Genomic DNA, 16,011 nt, shown 5'->3' on the forward strand with positions numbered 1-16,011 from the left:
TCCATGGTGGAATAGTGATTAGCATGTCTGCCTCACAGTCAGATCCATGTCTTTGTGGAGTCTCCCTGTGCATGAGGTTTCTCTCAATTACTCATAGCCATAGGTGTGAATGTTAGGGTGATTTGTCAACCTGTGTAGAAAATGGGTGCAAGGAACCAAGCTTTAAATGTTTTCTTGCTGGTGGATGGTGGAAAAAAGAACATTAGATTGTAAATATACTGCATGGTTAATGTTGCATATGAAACTACCTAATCTTAATGGAACTTTGTTAAAATGGTCAACTAGAGTGGGGTAAGGCAAATATAGGGGGCTGTGTTACCTGTGTATCTAATTGTGTGGCTGATTTAGTCCTTTAATTGAACATTTTGATAACATCTTATGTACTTACAACTTACGTGTATATAGATCACAGGCTCAACACAAATGCTGTAGAAATTCATTTAATAATGATGAGAGGAACAGGATGAGTCAACAAAATCAGACTAAATCAACTAGTTTTCAGTGTATAGGTAGTTCAATTAAAGCATCTAGAAAAAAAAAACTGATTATTCATCTATGATGGAAATAGAATTGATATAAATAATTATTAGTTTATCACATCAAAGTTGCAGTTAACAAAAAAAAAAATCCTAATTTCATTCATTAGTTAACACAGCTAGAATTATTTATCCATGCAATCAAATAAGAATAACTGTGATTTTACAAATTTAGACAGTGTAACTACAATTACTTTGGAAACTATCGAATCAATCAGGAGCAACTGGCTTTAGGTCAATGAGATGATTTTTTTTTGCATATAAACAATCATTTTTTCCCACGATTGCTGAGTGATAGCTGCCTTATGTTATAGCAGCCCAGTGATCCCTCTATAACTCCACATTTATGAGGTCTTCCGCAGGGCGTCCTCTTACAGGCCACCACTCCTCCATGGCACACACACGGCAGATGGCAGTCCTGGTAGAATGCCTCACCTGACTCCATGTATTTGCCTTTGAAGCGGCACCCGCACTCAGCCAGTTGCACGCAGCGATCCTTTTAGAAAAGTCAAACGTACTGAATGAATATGTCCTATGCTTTGCTGATGTAATAAAGTATATTCCATGCTAACAAGGGTGAACAGTCACCACCAACAATAATTAAAAAGTCCCCTTACCTGGCTCAAAAAGTAACCAGGGTTACACATGCAACCCTCACTGGGTGGAGTTTTACACTCAACAGGTGTTGAGAGAGAGGTGCAGCTGAGTGGACAGCCAGGAGCTGTGATGCTGTACATACTGTTGGCTGGGCACTGCATCCCTGACACACACACAAAACATTCTATTTTTGTAGCTGGCGTATCTGCGGAGGAGCGCATAAACTGGCGTATCCTGGTTTTCTTGCAAGTGCAAGGCTTGCTGCAGGTGTTGCCAATTTAGCAGACTGGTCTACGACAAGTTGGGCATTATGGCACAGTGAGGGTACGTCCAAGGAAATGAGCCCAGCGGGGAGAAAATGTGTCGGCAGAAAGGCTGTCTAAACTTACGACTGCTGAGACCACGTCTGGCTGGGCCAGGTGTGGGGGGGCGGGAACATAAATTAATTGATCGGGTGTGGGGATAGATACATGAGGTTTACGGACATATTGAAGTCGAAGGTGGGTATCGCCAGCTCATTCTGTATTTAATAAGGGTACCAGCTCGCATTGTCTGTTGCCACACCTGCCAAGAGCAGTGACAGTGCACGGATCGGTGCCATTACGTATGGTCCTCTTTCACACAGAGATGTCTCCATGTGAGACCCATTGCGCACCCATTTAAAGGGAATGAGACAAGCCTTTGAGATGAGACTTTGATTGGCGGCGAATGAAGCTGGCTGTGTTCACTCCTACGGCGACGCAGACCACCCTCTTTTAATAACGCCGGCTTGTGCGCGTCTGTGAAATTACCGAAACCACGTGTAGCCCACCTCCACACATATTTATGCCACGCCCCCGTGCTGGATTTCCACTGGTCGTGAAAATAAGAGCCCATTGTGTTGAGAATTTTTAAGGTCAACAACAATTTCTGTTTTTTTTTTTATTGCTAATTGTGATTATTTGCCAAACGTAGTAAGCCATGACCAAAACAAAATGCAAGAATACATGTATCGGTAGTCAGACACTCTTTGCAGCTATAGCACTGTCCACTCGTCGCCATGTTGTCGTTAAGATTCTGGAATACGACTGTGGTAAATTTTGTGGATTCATCTAAACTGCATTGTAAATTCAGAGGTCACTGATGTTGGACATGAGGATCTACCTCATTGTGTAGGCAACATTTATATGCAAACATTTTTAAAATGTTTTGATTATAGACAACAACAAAACAAAAACTGCATATCAGGCATGCCGGGTGCCAGGATATTTCGTATGGTATGTCTGGATTTAGAATTTAATCTATGTAAGTAATCGTATAATTAATGATGACAGTGCATTAACTTTTGCTCCATTACTTCTGCTGAGATAGAGTAGCACAAATCTTGGAACAATGTGGTTAGCTGTATAGCAGTCACACAGGTTAAGACAACACTAATTGGCAGATGGATGGATGGGTGGATGGGTATATGTACTTCTACTGAAGAGTACGTACTATTGGCACTTTTGATGAAGAGTGTTATTGCACTTACAGCAGAGTCGCCTGGTCCTCCACGACTTCACACAGCCTCCCTTTACCTGACACTCTTCCACATAGTCACTGATGATGTCACAGGCAGCTTCCTGTTTGCCATCGTTAAGCATCACGTCATAGATACAGTCTTCGCGGAACTGCTTGGAATCCACTCGGCTTACACAGTCAGCCAGGGGCCCATCCTCTGCCGTGATGATGTCACAGACTGATGTGTAGCCTGGTGGTTTTATGTCAGGGGGGAGGGACTGGGCACAGCCCTTACCTGGGAGCAGAAGTTCATCAGGGTCAATCTTATTTTATATACCAAATATTTCATTTTATATCAGCAGCAGTCGCCCTCATGTGACAATCTACTTTTTATTTTTGTGATTGTACTTTGGAGTTGTGTAGACCTGCAGTGCAGAAGTGGCTGGCCAATAGCGTGTGCTAGGGTGCCGCCACACAACTCACTAAGAAGAAACATAAAATAATAAAGTATAACAATTTTGAAATATATGCATATCTGTTTGGAGATGAGCAGGATAAATACTATAACGAATGATAAGAAAAGTGTCAGTGCTGCTGCCTCAGTATCCTGAACCCCTCCCTGTGTGTGTGTGTTCGTAGGTTTGTCTACGCGCAGGAGTTGGAGCCGGGACCAGCTGCAATTCATCATCTTCATAATCATCATCAACAATCTATTTAAACTGGTCCCGAACGCCGCCTCGTCATTAGATCGTCTTGAGCAGTCATACTGTCCGTCGCATCAAGCTCACGAAGTCGTACGTACTAAGTGCAAAGATCCTTATCAGTATCGCCTGCAAACTTGCCTGCCTGTGGGGGCTCCCTTGTCTGGTCGAGTCTCAGCCCCCAAAGTCCTTGCTACCACTACCTGGGTGTCCCCCCCCCCTGTTTGCCTGTTATGTAGAGAAGAAAACGCCCTATACGTTTACTCATTTTGCTGATCTCTGCTGTTGGGTCCTCTCCTGCGTCACGAATCCTTTGTTGTTGTCTTATTTATGATGTATTTCCGGCCTGGGGCGCAAAAATCTTAAACCATAGACACGTGCGCAGTAGCTCCTCTTCATTTTGGGGCACATCCATCCTTTTAATTATTGTGAGTGTATTTCATTTCCGAGAGGGTAAATAAACAAACAACAAATAAGACGTTTCAGAGTTATATAAAAAATGTGTTTTAAAATAAAAATGTACAGCACAATAGAGAGTACAAATATCAGCAGTAAGCTTACATTCTCGAGAGCAACCCGGCCTGTTGGCCACCCATTGGTTCACTCCGAACTCGTTGGCATTCGAAGCTGGCGTCCCATTGGGCAGCATCAAGTCATCAGCAGGATTATCATTAAAGTTTCCACAAAGACCACACATTGTACCATGATAACTAGTCGCCAACTGGACTCTGACTGCACTTACAAAGTCAAAAGAGACCTAAGGAAAAGATTTAGGAAGAAATATTTTAGCCATTTTGTCGTCATACATCACCAAAACAAACACATGTAGACTATGTTGGTTTTATGAAAGAATGTGGCGCAAAGAACTGTTCTTCAAACTGGAAAACGTTGTTTTTCTATTAACTGCACTGAGTACCCCTTGCTTGACCCGTCACCTCACCGTGGTGGAGTGTTTTATCTGTTGCGATGATCCTCAGAGCTAAGTTGCTTTATGTCCCTGGTAGGGCCACCTAGGGCTGACAGGTCCTAGGTGATCGGCCAGACAAAGCACAGCTCAGAACCTCGTATGATGCAAAATGGACCATGTTTTCTTCCCCCCCCCCCCCCAGGTTGCAGGTCACCCGGGCCCCCCTCTGGAACCACCAGTGAGAGTGGCCCAGGGGGTCAAGGGCAGTGTGAACTGGATGGCGATTCAAAGCATTGTTACAGAAGCTGGCTCTAGGGATGTAGAACGTCACCTCTCTGGCAGGGAAGGAGTAAGGTCAAGAGGCCCTGACAAGAAAATTGAGATCGACAGGTGGATTGGTGCAGCGTCTGTAGTGATGTGGACTCTGCAGCGGTCTGTCATAGTGACGAGGGAGCCTAGTCGAAAGGTGAAGTTATACATTTACTGGTCGATATAAATTCTCATCCTAACCTATGGTAAGGTGCTGTGGGTAATGACCAAAATAACAAGATATAGGGTGAGAAAATCAGTCATTCGGAAGGGGGTCTGAGTAGAGCCGCTGATCCTCTGCATCGGGAGGAACCACACTCGGTCCAGGAGGCACCTGGTTCAGATGCCTCCTGGAGGCACCTGGTTCAGATGCCTCCTGGAGGCACCTGGTTCAGATGCCTCCTGGAGGCACCTGGTTCAGATGCCTCCTGGAGGCATCTCGGGTGAGGTGTTGCGGGCACATTCCGCTGGGAGGAGGCCCTGTGGAAGGCCCCAGATCACACTGGAGAGACTCTGTTTGTAGTCTGGCCTGAGAACACCTCAGGATACCTTTGGAAGAGCTGGATGAAGTGGCTGGGGAGAGGGAAGTTTGGGCTTCCCTGCTAAGGCTGCTGCCCCCATGACGTGACCCTGGATAAGTGAGGAAAATGGATGGATGGATGGACTCAGTTATGTTGTAAGTTTCAAAGTACTGGTACTTTGTATTGTGTGCACATTTAATATGAAAAAAACTAAAACTTCCTGCACTTATATGATAAAATGCTCAATTCACTGATAATGATTTTGAAATCCAACATACAGTAATTCTGAGACTTACAGTACTCAACGTGTTGAACTGTATTCTTTGTCGTCGTCATCATCACTTTTTTCTAGCGCACAGTGATACCATGTAACGGTACAAAGACACGGACATACACAACGGCTTGTGGGATAATCTAACTAACAGATTTCAGTACAGACAAATAGACAAACAAAATTGTTGGGATTCTTCTGTTAAAGAAAGAAAAACTCACAAATGGCAATGAAATAACTTTAAACACTCCTTCCATATACTCTATGTTCAATAGGATTTAGAGCTGTTAAGACTGCGCATTTTGATTCACTGTCCTGCTAGAGTACCCAGTGTTCAAGATCAGTTCACCTTTCCAAATATGAATTAGTTCAGTTCATGGTTCATGATTCAAAATTTTAATCTAACTGGAATGACAGGAATGATGGTGAAAGGACATTGATAACTTTGCATTCCAAGCAGCTCAGGCTGACTATATAAACTAAATATTTTATCTTATCTCGTCTTATATTAAAAAACAATGAATTCCATATTATGACAGTGTCACGGTTCAGTATTTTAACTAAAGAAATAAAAAATAATATTTTTCCTAGTTATCAATTTTTACAATTATGTACCAAAAGAAATTTTCTTTTCCTATTTACAGTGTGCCCCTGAACGCGCCTCGTGCACGTACAGTAAACATAAATGGAGGCCTTGCCGAATACAGCGTTTATCCCCCAACTTATGAAGGCTCGTATATACTGCAGTGTGTTCAAACAAAGCCTGAAATGAACTTTCGTTTAAAAAACGTTCGCAGACGCCAGAATGAATTTTTTTAAAAAAAGAAGTTTGCCAGCAATTTTGCACACATGTAGTATGCCTTTGATATGATGAATTTTGATCATAAGTCAAATGTGTTGTCACCACAACAACTGTAAATTGTTTTTGAAGGGTTTTTCATACCTTTAAAAAGGCAGTTTCAAGTACAGCCAGTCTGTACCTGCGATAAACCTGAACCAGTGATTGATTGGAGGAGAAGGGCAGAGAGTTTTTCACCTTGTCCACCTGCAGCAAAAAAATAAACACACACATAATTTAAACTGCGTCTGTTTGTGCGTGTGTGTTGTGTGTGTGTGTGTGTGTGTGTCTATGTAACTTACCAGTACTTTATGTGGGTTGTCCACTGAGAATGTGTATGTATTTCCAAAGACTTTTACAGTCACCACCTTGGCATAAGAAACTCTTCTGTTTCCACGATTGTTGTTTTCCAGGTTTACCTGAGTGGAGAGGACATAAAAACAGAAGAGGTGACACCAATCATTTTCCATCTGCAACAACCAAACCACATTCATTAATGTACCTCAAAGTGTTGAAGACCTTCAGGGTTTTTACACACAGTGGCCAGTCGGTAGACACAATTGCCCTGGAAGTCAAACTTTAATCCATCAAAGGTGTAGAAGTGAGGATCTCCACGTGCAGAGCAAGTCTTGAAGCTGATTGAATAACAGTCCTGGACGCCATCCACAACTTGGCACTGTTCCCCGGTTCGACACCCCTTTGGTTTACATTGTATCGTTTGTGTCGCAGCATCACACAGACATTGTTTTTTACACTGAGAGTCAGCCCAGAACACCTCACCCGGCAGGTAATAATATCCGTCATGGTTACAGCCACAGCCCTTCTCCTTTTCAACACATCTGAAAAACATCAGAATGGATATCAGAGGACATGTCACAGTGGCTTTCATTCCCATATACAGTACGATGTTTCAAGTTTACGAATGGCCAAGTTTGAACTACTTTGAACAGGACTACGGCATGTTCCAATTTATGTACTAATTCGAGTTACATCGCACCTGTAGGAACCCTGTATCTAAGCTACATGGCCAATTTTGCTACTATACCTGAATAATGGACAATTTGATGAGGGCCTATATGGACATCGTCAACAGCATTCTTCAGAAAGCAGCATGTACAATAATACTGCTGAAGAGGATTGACGAGCTTGCGGGGTGGGTGAGGATGAAGATCAGACCGGTTAAATCTTGCAGCCTGTTACTCAGAATGGGGGTCAGAAGCAACCATCAGCAGATCTTTGTCACAGGCGGTGAAGAAATACCACTGCTGTCAAGTCAACCTGTCCATAGCCTAGGCCGAACCTCCACAGCAGACCTCTCTGACAGGCAGAAGGAGGAAAGGCCAGGCCAGGATCAGTCAGAGCCAGCTCCCCGGGAACTACAAAGTATGGCGTGACCAGTTCATGCTGCACCCAAGGGTGATGTGCTTCTTAAGATGAGCAAAGTCTCCTCCTCAGTTGCACACAAGCTAGATAGGCTGGCAAACTCGTTATCACGAAGTGGCTAGGACTACCAAGATGCCTTTTCCAGCCTTTTTGGCACACACCGGAACTGCCACGGTGATCAGCTTACAGGGGACACATGCAGGGAAAGGCTCAGACGGTGTTCGGGCTGAGGGAATCCTTTGACCAACTAGCGAGAGCAGCTGGCTCCCAGATTCGAACAGGGAGTAAGTAAAACAGTCCGAAAGAGGCCGACAGGACAATCAGCAGGGTGAAACACTGCAAGGTATTATGCATACCCAGGGAGGGGAGGGGCCATAGGGGTCGGGTGCAGTGTGAGCTGGGCGGTGGCCGAAGGCAGAGACCTTGGCGATCCGATCCCTGGCTACAGAAACTGGCTCTAGGGACGTGGAATGTCACCTCTCTGGCAGGGAAGGAGCCCAAGCTGGTGTGTGATGTTCCGACGAGATATAGTCGGGCTCGCCTCCACACACAGCTTGGGCTCTGGTACCAGTCCACTTGAGAGGGGTTGGACTCTTTTCCACTCTGGAGTTGCCCATGGTGAGAGGTACCGAGCAGGTGTGGGTATACTTATTGCCCCCCCGGCGCGGCGTCTGTATGTTGGTGTTCACCCTGGTGGATTAGAGGGGAGCCTCCCTCCGCCTTTGGGTGGGGGGACAGGTCCTGACTGTTGTTCATGTCTATGCACCAAACAGTAGTTCAGAGACTTCAATGCTCACGTGGGCAATGAGACCTGGAAGGGCGTGATTGGGAGGAACGGCCCCCCAATCAGAACCCGAGTGGTTTTCTGTTATTGGACTTGGACGCATGTCTTGGACACTCGAGTTAAGAGAGGGGCAGAGCTGTCAACTGATCACCACCTGTTGGTGAGTTGAGTCCGATGGTGGGGGAAGATGCCGGTCCGACCAGGCAGGCCCAAACATATTGTGAGAGTCTGCTGGGAACGTCTGGCAGAATCCCCTGTCAGAAGGCGTTTCAACTCCCACCTCCGGGACAACTTCACCCACGTCTTGCGGGAGTTGGGGGACATTGAGTCCGAGTGGACCATGTTCGGCGCTTCTATTGCCGAGGCGGCCGACTGGAGCTGTGGCCGTAAGGTAGTCGGTGCCTGTCGTGGCGGCAATCCCCGGACCCATTGGTGGACAACAGCGGTGAGGGATGCCGTCAAGCTGAATGAGTCCTATCGGGCCTTTTTGGCCTGTGGGACTCCTGAGGCAGCTGATTGGTACCGGCTGGCCAAGCGGAATGCAGCTTTGGCGATCGCTGAGGCAAAAACGTGGGAGGAGTTCGGTGAGGCCATGGAGGACGACTTCCGGACGGCTTCAAGGAAATTCTGGTTCACCATCCGCCATCTCAGGAGGGGGAAGCAGTCCACCATAAACACTGTGTATAGTGAGGATGAGGTGCTATTGACCTCAACTTGGGACGTTGTGAGTCGGTGTGGAGACTACTTCGAAGACCTCCTCAATTCCACCGACACACCTTCCCTTGAGGTGGGCTCTCCTATCTCTGGGGTTGAGGTCACCGAGGCGGTTAAAAAGCTCCTCGGGCCCAGGGGTGGATGAGATTTGCATGGAGTCGGACTCCCTGCTGATGAGGGTTGGACTCCGCCAAGGCTGCCCTTTGTCACCGATTCTATTCATAACTTTTATGGACAGAATTTCTAGGCGCAGCCAAGGCATAGAGGGGGTTCGGTTTGGTGGCCTCAGTATTGCATCTTTGCTTTTTGCAGATGATGTGGTCCTGTTGGCTTCATCAAGCTGTGATCTCCAACTCTCACTGGAGCGGTTCGCACCAGAGTGTGAAGCGGCTGGGATGAGAATCAGCACTTCTAAATCTGAGACCAATGTACTCAGTCGGAAAAGGGTGGAGTGCCCTCTCCAGGTTGGAGAGATCTGAGATCATTCCCCAAGTGGAGGAGTTAAAATATCTTGGGGTCTTGTTCACGAGTGAGGGAAGAAGGGAACGAGAGATCGACAGGCGGATCGGTGCAGCGTCTGCAGTGACGCGGACTTTGTATCGGTCCGTTGTGGTAAGAAGGAGCTAAGACGAAAGGTCGATCTACCTTCCTACCCTCACCTATGGTCACATCCTGTGGGTCATGACCGAAAGAACAAGATCCCGGATACAAGTGGCCGAAATGAGTTTTCTCCGCAGAGTGTCTAGGCTTTCCCTTCGAGATCGGGTGATAAGACTCCTCTCAAATGACAGTGAGTGAGTGATCCAACAGGATCAACCTGGGAAGAAAGCTCCAATTCTCCAGGAAGAGAAAAATCGATCCGGCCAGATGTGATCATGTGGTCAGAGCCACGAGAGACCCTCAAGTTGGTGGAGCTCTCTGTCCCTTGGGAAAAGGAGATGGAGCCTGCTAACTAGCAGAAGCGTTCAAAGTATGCAGACCTGGCAGAAGAGTGCGGGGAGTCTGGCTGGAAAGCCATCACTTGTACCATCAAAGTGGGATGCACGGGTTTTGTTGGGTCCTCAACCGTTCGCCTGCTCCACGGCATAGAATGATCAGGAGCAGGGTTTCGGAAAGGCATCAAATAACTAGCGGAGGAAGGAGGGAGGGGCAGCTTCTGGCTGTGGCTAATAAGGAAGCACAGGAGTTGTGGGCCAAAAAACACCTGGGACATTAGCAGCGAGTGGCAGGGAGAGATCTCTGCAATCGCTCTACCATCAGAAGATGTAAAAGGCTTAAAGAAGTGAAACATCTATGACTAGTAGTCCCCAGTTGATGACCCCTTTATGCCCAGAGAGGTGTTCAGAGGAATACACTTGCGCCAAGGCAACGCCATCAGAGGTGCGTCAAACATTAATGACCAGTAGGTAGACCATCAACTTGTATCTTTGTGAGAAATCACTCAAGACAGCAAGATTCTTGCTTGGCTGGCCAAGATATGGCTGGCCATCATCAAATATGTAATTTATGGAATACAGTGTACGAGGGTCATCTTTTTTCTCCACTTTTATACCCAGTTTAAAACGTAATAAACACAAACCAATTGTGAAACCAGTTGCGCTTGTGTCCAACAATAGCCAAGCTTCAGGTTGCTTCCTAATTACATATTATTCCGGTTCACATCACAATCACAGAGTCTGAGGTTCAACCGAACTCGGTGCTGACCACACACTTAAGGCTTTGTGATGGTAAATATTGACGATTTTCAACCCCAATGGTTTCTGATTAGATCAATGAGGAAAACGTATTCTTAATACACCCCACACCACAGAATAATCAGCCAGGATAATCTTTTAGAGACATTTAAGAATCGGGTCTTTGCTGACTTTGATCGGACGGAGAGGGAAATGATCAAATCTGATCTGATTATTGTATATTGCCTAAACTGGGTTGGGTCCTACGTTCCAGAAACACTGTGTTGTTAATAACCATAAGGATTTGGAACCCTACTTGAGTCCTCTGATCAAGCAGCGGAAACTTGATTTTGATAATTTTGTTGCGATGAAGAACAGCCAATAAAATTAGGGCAGATATTCTACATTAGGTCACAGGTAGCACATGGCAATGGAAAAAAATGGGACGTTTGCATTCACCCATTTCGGCTGACAACATATCCGTGGTCACAGAAACAGCCTTCAACACACGCCTTGTGGCACACTTCTGGCTGAGCAGCACAGCTGGCTGGGCAGGCTGGGCCACACACCTCATAATGACTGTTGTCTGGACATTCAAGAGCTGAGGGCAGAGGGAGAAAATATCTTGTAAAAAAACACAGTTTCACTGTTTTACTGTAAACATTGTTAACTTAAATAATATAATAGTCTTCTTTTACAAGGGGTTAGCCCTTTTACAATGTTCAATATTAATCAGAGGTAATAGTTTTTATTACTGTGAGTACTTTGCTGCAGTGTAGAACTGCACTGCATGTCTGTAGTAATTTCTGTGATTGTGCTATGTAGATATTCTGAATTATATTTCAGTGGCGTGTAGCATAAAGCACAAAACATGCTGTTTTATCTTCAATGTAAAAAACTTACTGCAGTTGGCCTGTGGTCTCCATGGTAACACAGTTGCTCCTGCTTCCTGGCACTCAGCAAGGTAATTGCTCAAGGACTCACACAGTACTTCATGTCGTCCTGCATTGAGACAGACATCGTACAAGCACTCTGACACAGCCTCCCTGACTGGCACACGACCGTGGCAACGAGAAAAAGGCCCCTTCTTATTGCTCAGTATCCCACAGAATTCAGGACCAGTGTATCTGAAATAGGAATAGAGGGACAAAAAAAAATTTTTGTTCAGTTAAAAAATAATAATAATTAAAAAATGTACAAATTAATGCAACTACAGTATAACTGCTTTGAGGAAAAATATGTCAATACTACTTAAAAAACGTGTTGACAACCATAACCATTATGAGCATTATTATTATTATTTTTTTTACAGGCAAACATACTTCCTTAATAATCATAACAATAACAACAACAACAGCAATAATAATAATAATTATTATTATTATTATGATAATCCATCCATTTTCCGTACCGCTTATCCTCACTAGGGTCGCGGGTGTGCTGGAGCCGGGGTACACCCTGAACTGGTCGGCAGCCAATCGCAGGGCACATATAAACAAACAACCATTTGCCCTCACAGTCACACCAAAGTCGGATTCGTTTCTGGTGATGGTTTGACTCCGCCAAGGCTGCCCTTTGTCACCGTTTCTGTTCATAACTTTTATGGAGAGAATTTCTAGGCACAGCCGAGGCATGGAAGGGTCCGGTTTGGTGGCCTTAATATTGCATCTCTGCTTTTTGCAGATGATGTGGTTCTGTTGACCTCATCAAGCCAAGATCTCCAACTCTCACTGGAGCGGTTTGCAGTCGAGTGTGAAGCGGTTGGGATGAAAATCAGCACCTCCAAATCTGAGACCATGGTCCTCAGTCGGAAAAGGGTGAAGAGCCCTCTCCAGGTCGGGGATGAGATCCTGTCCCGAGTGGAGGAGTTCAAATATCTTGGGGTCTCGTTCATGAGTGAGGGAAGAATGGAGCAGGGGATCGACAGGCGGAGTGGTGCAGCGTCTGCAGTGATGCATATGTTGTATCGGTCCACTGTGGTGAAGAAGGAGCTAAGTCAAAAGGCGAGGCTCTCAATTTACCAGTCGATCTACGTTCCTACTCTCACCTATCTCCACAAGCTGTGGGTCATGACCGAAAGAACAAGATCCCGGGTACAAGTGGCCGAAATTAGTTTTCTCCGCAGTGTCTTTCCCTTAGAGAAAGGGTGAGAAGCTCGGTCATTCGGGAGGGGCTCAAGAGTAGAGCCACGGCTCCTCCACATTGAGGGGAGCCAGATGAGTTGGCTCGGGCATCTGATTAGGACGCCTCCCTGTTGCGGTGACCCCGGGGACGACCCAGGACACACTGGAAACACTATGTTTCCCGGCTGGCCTGGGAACGCCTCGGGATCCCCCCAGAAGAGCTAGATGAGGTGGCTGGGGAGAGGGAAGTCTGAGCTTCCCTTTTAGAGCTACTGCCCCCGCGTCCCAACCTTGGATAAGCGGAAGAAAATGGACGGATGTTTTTTCTGGTACTTATGTAAACGTTAACAGTGAGTCTACAGTATCTCACTAAAGTGAATATACTACTCTAATTTTTGTAACTATTTAATCTGATTTTAACATGGGAGAACACGGATGAAATGAGACTTTGCTACAATGGAAAGTTGTCAGTATACAGTTTATTCAACAGAATAAATTTACGGTCCACTCAAAATATCTCACAGCCATTCATATCAAAACCACAGGCAACAAACGGGTGTACACTCTTTATGGAAAATGTACAAATTAGACATTTTCCTTCCCTGGTGTCATGTGACTCAATGTGTAAATGGGGAGAAGATGTTTTAAATTTGGTGGTGTCACTCCCACTCTCTGATACTGGTCCCTGGAAGAGAGCCTCAGTTCGCTCCCTCGCCAAGGATCTTAAAAATAATAATTGTTGCTCAATATGAATATTATACTTGAAGATGTACACTGCATCAAATTGGTCTGCATGGCCATCGTCCCAGAAAGAAGCCTCTTCTGAAGAGGATGCACAAGAAAGCCCGCAAGCAGTTTGCTGAAGACAAGCAGACAGTGCTTTGATGAGACAAAATTAAACTTCCTTGGTTAAGAGGGTGCGTTATTTTGGTTAAAGTGTGTGAGGTGGGGCGGCACGGTAGTTAGAGCGTCAGCCTCACATTTCTGAGGACCGGGGTTCAATCCCCGGCCCCGCCTGTGTGGAGTTTGCATGTTCTCCCCATGCCTGCATGGGTTTTCTCCAGGCACTCCGGTTTCCTCCCATATCCCAAAAACATGCATGAATTGCAGACTCTAAATTGCCCGTAGGTTTGACTGTGAGTGCGAATGGTTGTTTGTTTGTATGTGCCCTGCGATTGACTGGCAACCAGTTCAGGGTGTACTCCGCCTCCTGCCCAATGATCGCTGGGATAGGCTTCAGCACGCCCGCGACCCTAGTGAGGAGAAGCGGCTCAGAAAATGGATGGCTGGATGTGTGAGGTGGCAATCAAGTGAGGAATACAAAGACAAATGTTCCTACAGTCAACCATGGAAGTGTAACTGTCTTGGGCTTCCTGAGTGATGCTGGCACTAAAGTGTCCTCAGCACCAAACCATTGGTGGAGGTTTCGAAGACAAGGTAGATTGTCATAGGTGGATCTAATCTGGAAACTAATGAGGAGCACAAGGTCTCTTTGTCTTTGTCTTCTTCTTTAGCTTTTGGCTTGTCCCGTGTTAGGGGACACCACAGCGTGTCATCCTTTTCCATATAAGCCTATCTCCTGCATCCTCCTCTCTAACTGCCGTCGTGTCTTCCCTCACTACATCTATCATCTACCTTCTCTTTGGTCTTCCGCTAGCTCTCTTGCTTGGCAGCTCCATCCTCATCACTCTTCGACCAATATACTCACAATCTCGCCTCTGGGTGTGTTCAAACAATCAAAGCCTGCTCTTTCTAACTTTGTCTCCAAAACATCTAACCTTGGCTGTCCGTCTGATGGTCTTATTTATAATCCTATCCAACCTGGTCATGCCTAGAGAGAACCTCAACATCTTCATTTCTGCTACCTCCAGCTCTCATTCCTGTCATCTCTTCAGCGCCACTGTCTCTAATCTGTCATCATTTCCATTACAATCTCTCTCTGTGATGCTCAGAAAGACTTTGTCTCACTCATTCCAGAATTTCTCTTTCACCTCTAGGTCACATCCTACCAGTGGGGCATAGCCAGTAATTACTTCATACATAACAACCTCCATTTCAGGTTTGAGCCTCATCACTCGATCTCACACTCTTTTCACCTCCAAGCCATTCTTAGCTAACCCTTTCTTTAAAATAACCCCTACTCTATTTCTCTTTCCATCGACACCAGGGTAAAATAATTTGAACGCTGCTCCTAAGCTTCTAACCTTACTGCCTTTCCTGCACACACAATATATCAACCAACTCCCGAGCACAAGGTCTCTAACATGCACCAATACGGTGATTTCCTCATGGAGGAGTGGAAGAGGATTCCATTGGCAACCTGTGAAGCTTTGGTGAACTCCATGCCCAAGAAGGTTAGGACACTGCTGAAAAATAATGTTGGTCACAAATAATGTTGAGACTTTGGGCACATTTTGGATATTCTCTCTTAGGGGCGTCACTTTTGTTCCCAGTGGCTGACATTAATGACTGTATGTTGAGGAGACAGTAAATCCATCCATTTCCATCCATTTTCAACACCGCTTGTCCTGGTCAGGGTCGCGGGACGCTGGAGCCTATCCCAGCTGACTTCTGGCGAAGGGCGGACTACACCCTGAACTGGTCGCCAGTGAGTCGCAGGGCACATATAGACACGGAAAACCATTCGCACTCACATTCACAACGTCACTGAGTGGGAACTGAACCCACGCTGCCTGCACCAAAGTCAGGCGAGTGTACCACTACACCATCAGTGACGAGACAGTAAATGTACATTGTTATACCTACTGTACACTGATGACTTTACGTTGTAGCAAAGTCCCAGTCTTAAGTGTTGTCTGATGAAAACATATAATTCAATATTTCCAAAAATATGAGGGGTGTAGTCACTTTGTAAGCTACTGTGTCTTACTTTTTCTTTCCATTTTGTCTTCTGAAAACTATCAACAATGTAGACTGTTCCATGAATGTTTTCACAGGAACAGGCTAATACTGGAAAAATTGTGTGTGGCAGATTCTTAACTCAGGATAGGTGTCCAAGATAACTAAAATACCAACAGAACATGCGAACTGAAGTGCCTTTTTTGTCCTCAACTAGCTAAGGTAGATGGTTGGCTACACTCAGCAGCTCCCCACACAAGGTTAGTTCCTGCGTCGTCCTTACTTTTGCCAAGCTCTTATTCACAGAACACACTGT

General features: G+C 45.6%; 1 protein-coding gene across 1 annotated transcript in view; it reads right to left on the reverse strand.

Annotated features, from left to right (window-relative positions):
- Window positions 1-656: 656 nt before the first annotated feature.
- Window positions 657-16,011, reverse strand: part of LOC133401912 (IgGFc-binding protein-like) — a 51,467-nt gene continuing 36,112 nt past the window's right edge. The window contains exons 27-35 of the mRNA XM_061675442.1: window positions 11,617-11,840; window positions 11,173-11,314; window positions 6,662-6,998; window positions 6,462-6,578; window positions 6,265-6,366; window positions 3,875-4,070; window positions 2,644-2,907; window positions 1,154-1,296; window positions 657-1,032 (exon numbers count right to left, since the gene is read on the reverse strand). Coding sequence (XP_061531426.1) covers window positions 805-1,032; window positions 1,154-1,296; window positions 2,644-2,907; window positions 3,875-4,070; window positions 6,265-6,366; window positions 6,462-6,578; window positions 6,662-6,998; window positions 11,173-11,314; window positions 11,617-11,840 — 1,753 coding nt within the window. The 3' untranslated portion in view covers window positions 657-804. The remainder of the gene's footprint in view (window positions 1,033-1,153; window positions 1,297-2,643; window positions 2,908-3,874; window positions 4,071-6,264; window positions 6,367-6,461; window positions 6,579-6,661; window positions 6,999-11,172; window positions 11,315-11,616; window positions 11,841-16,011) is intronic.

This window comes from Phycodurus eques, chromosome 4 (assembly GCF_024500275.1).
Source record: "Phycodurus eques isolate BA_2022a chromosome 4, UOR_Pequ_1.1, whole genome shotgun sequence".
NCBI lineage: Eukaryota > Metazoa > Chordata > Actinopteri > Syngnathiformes > Syngnathidae > Phycodurus > Phycodurus eques.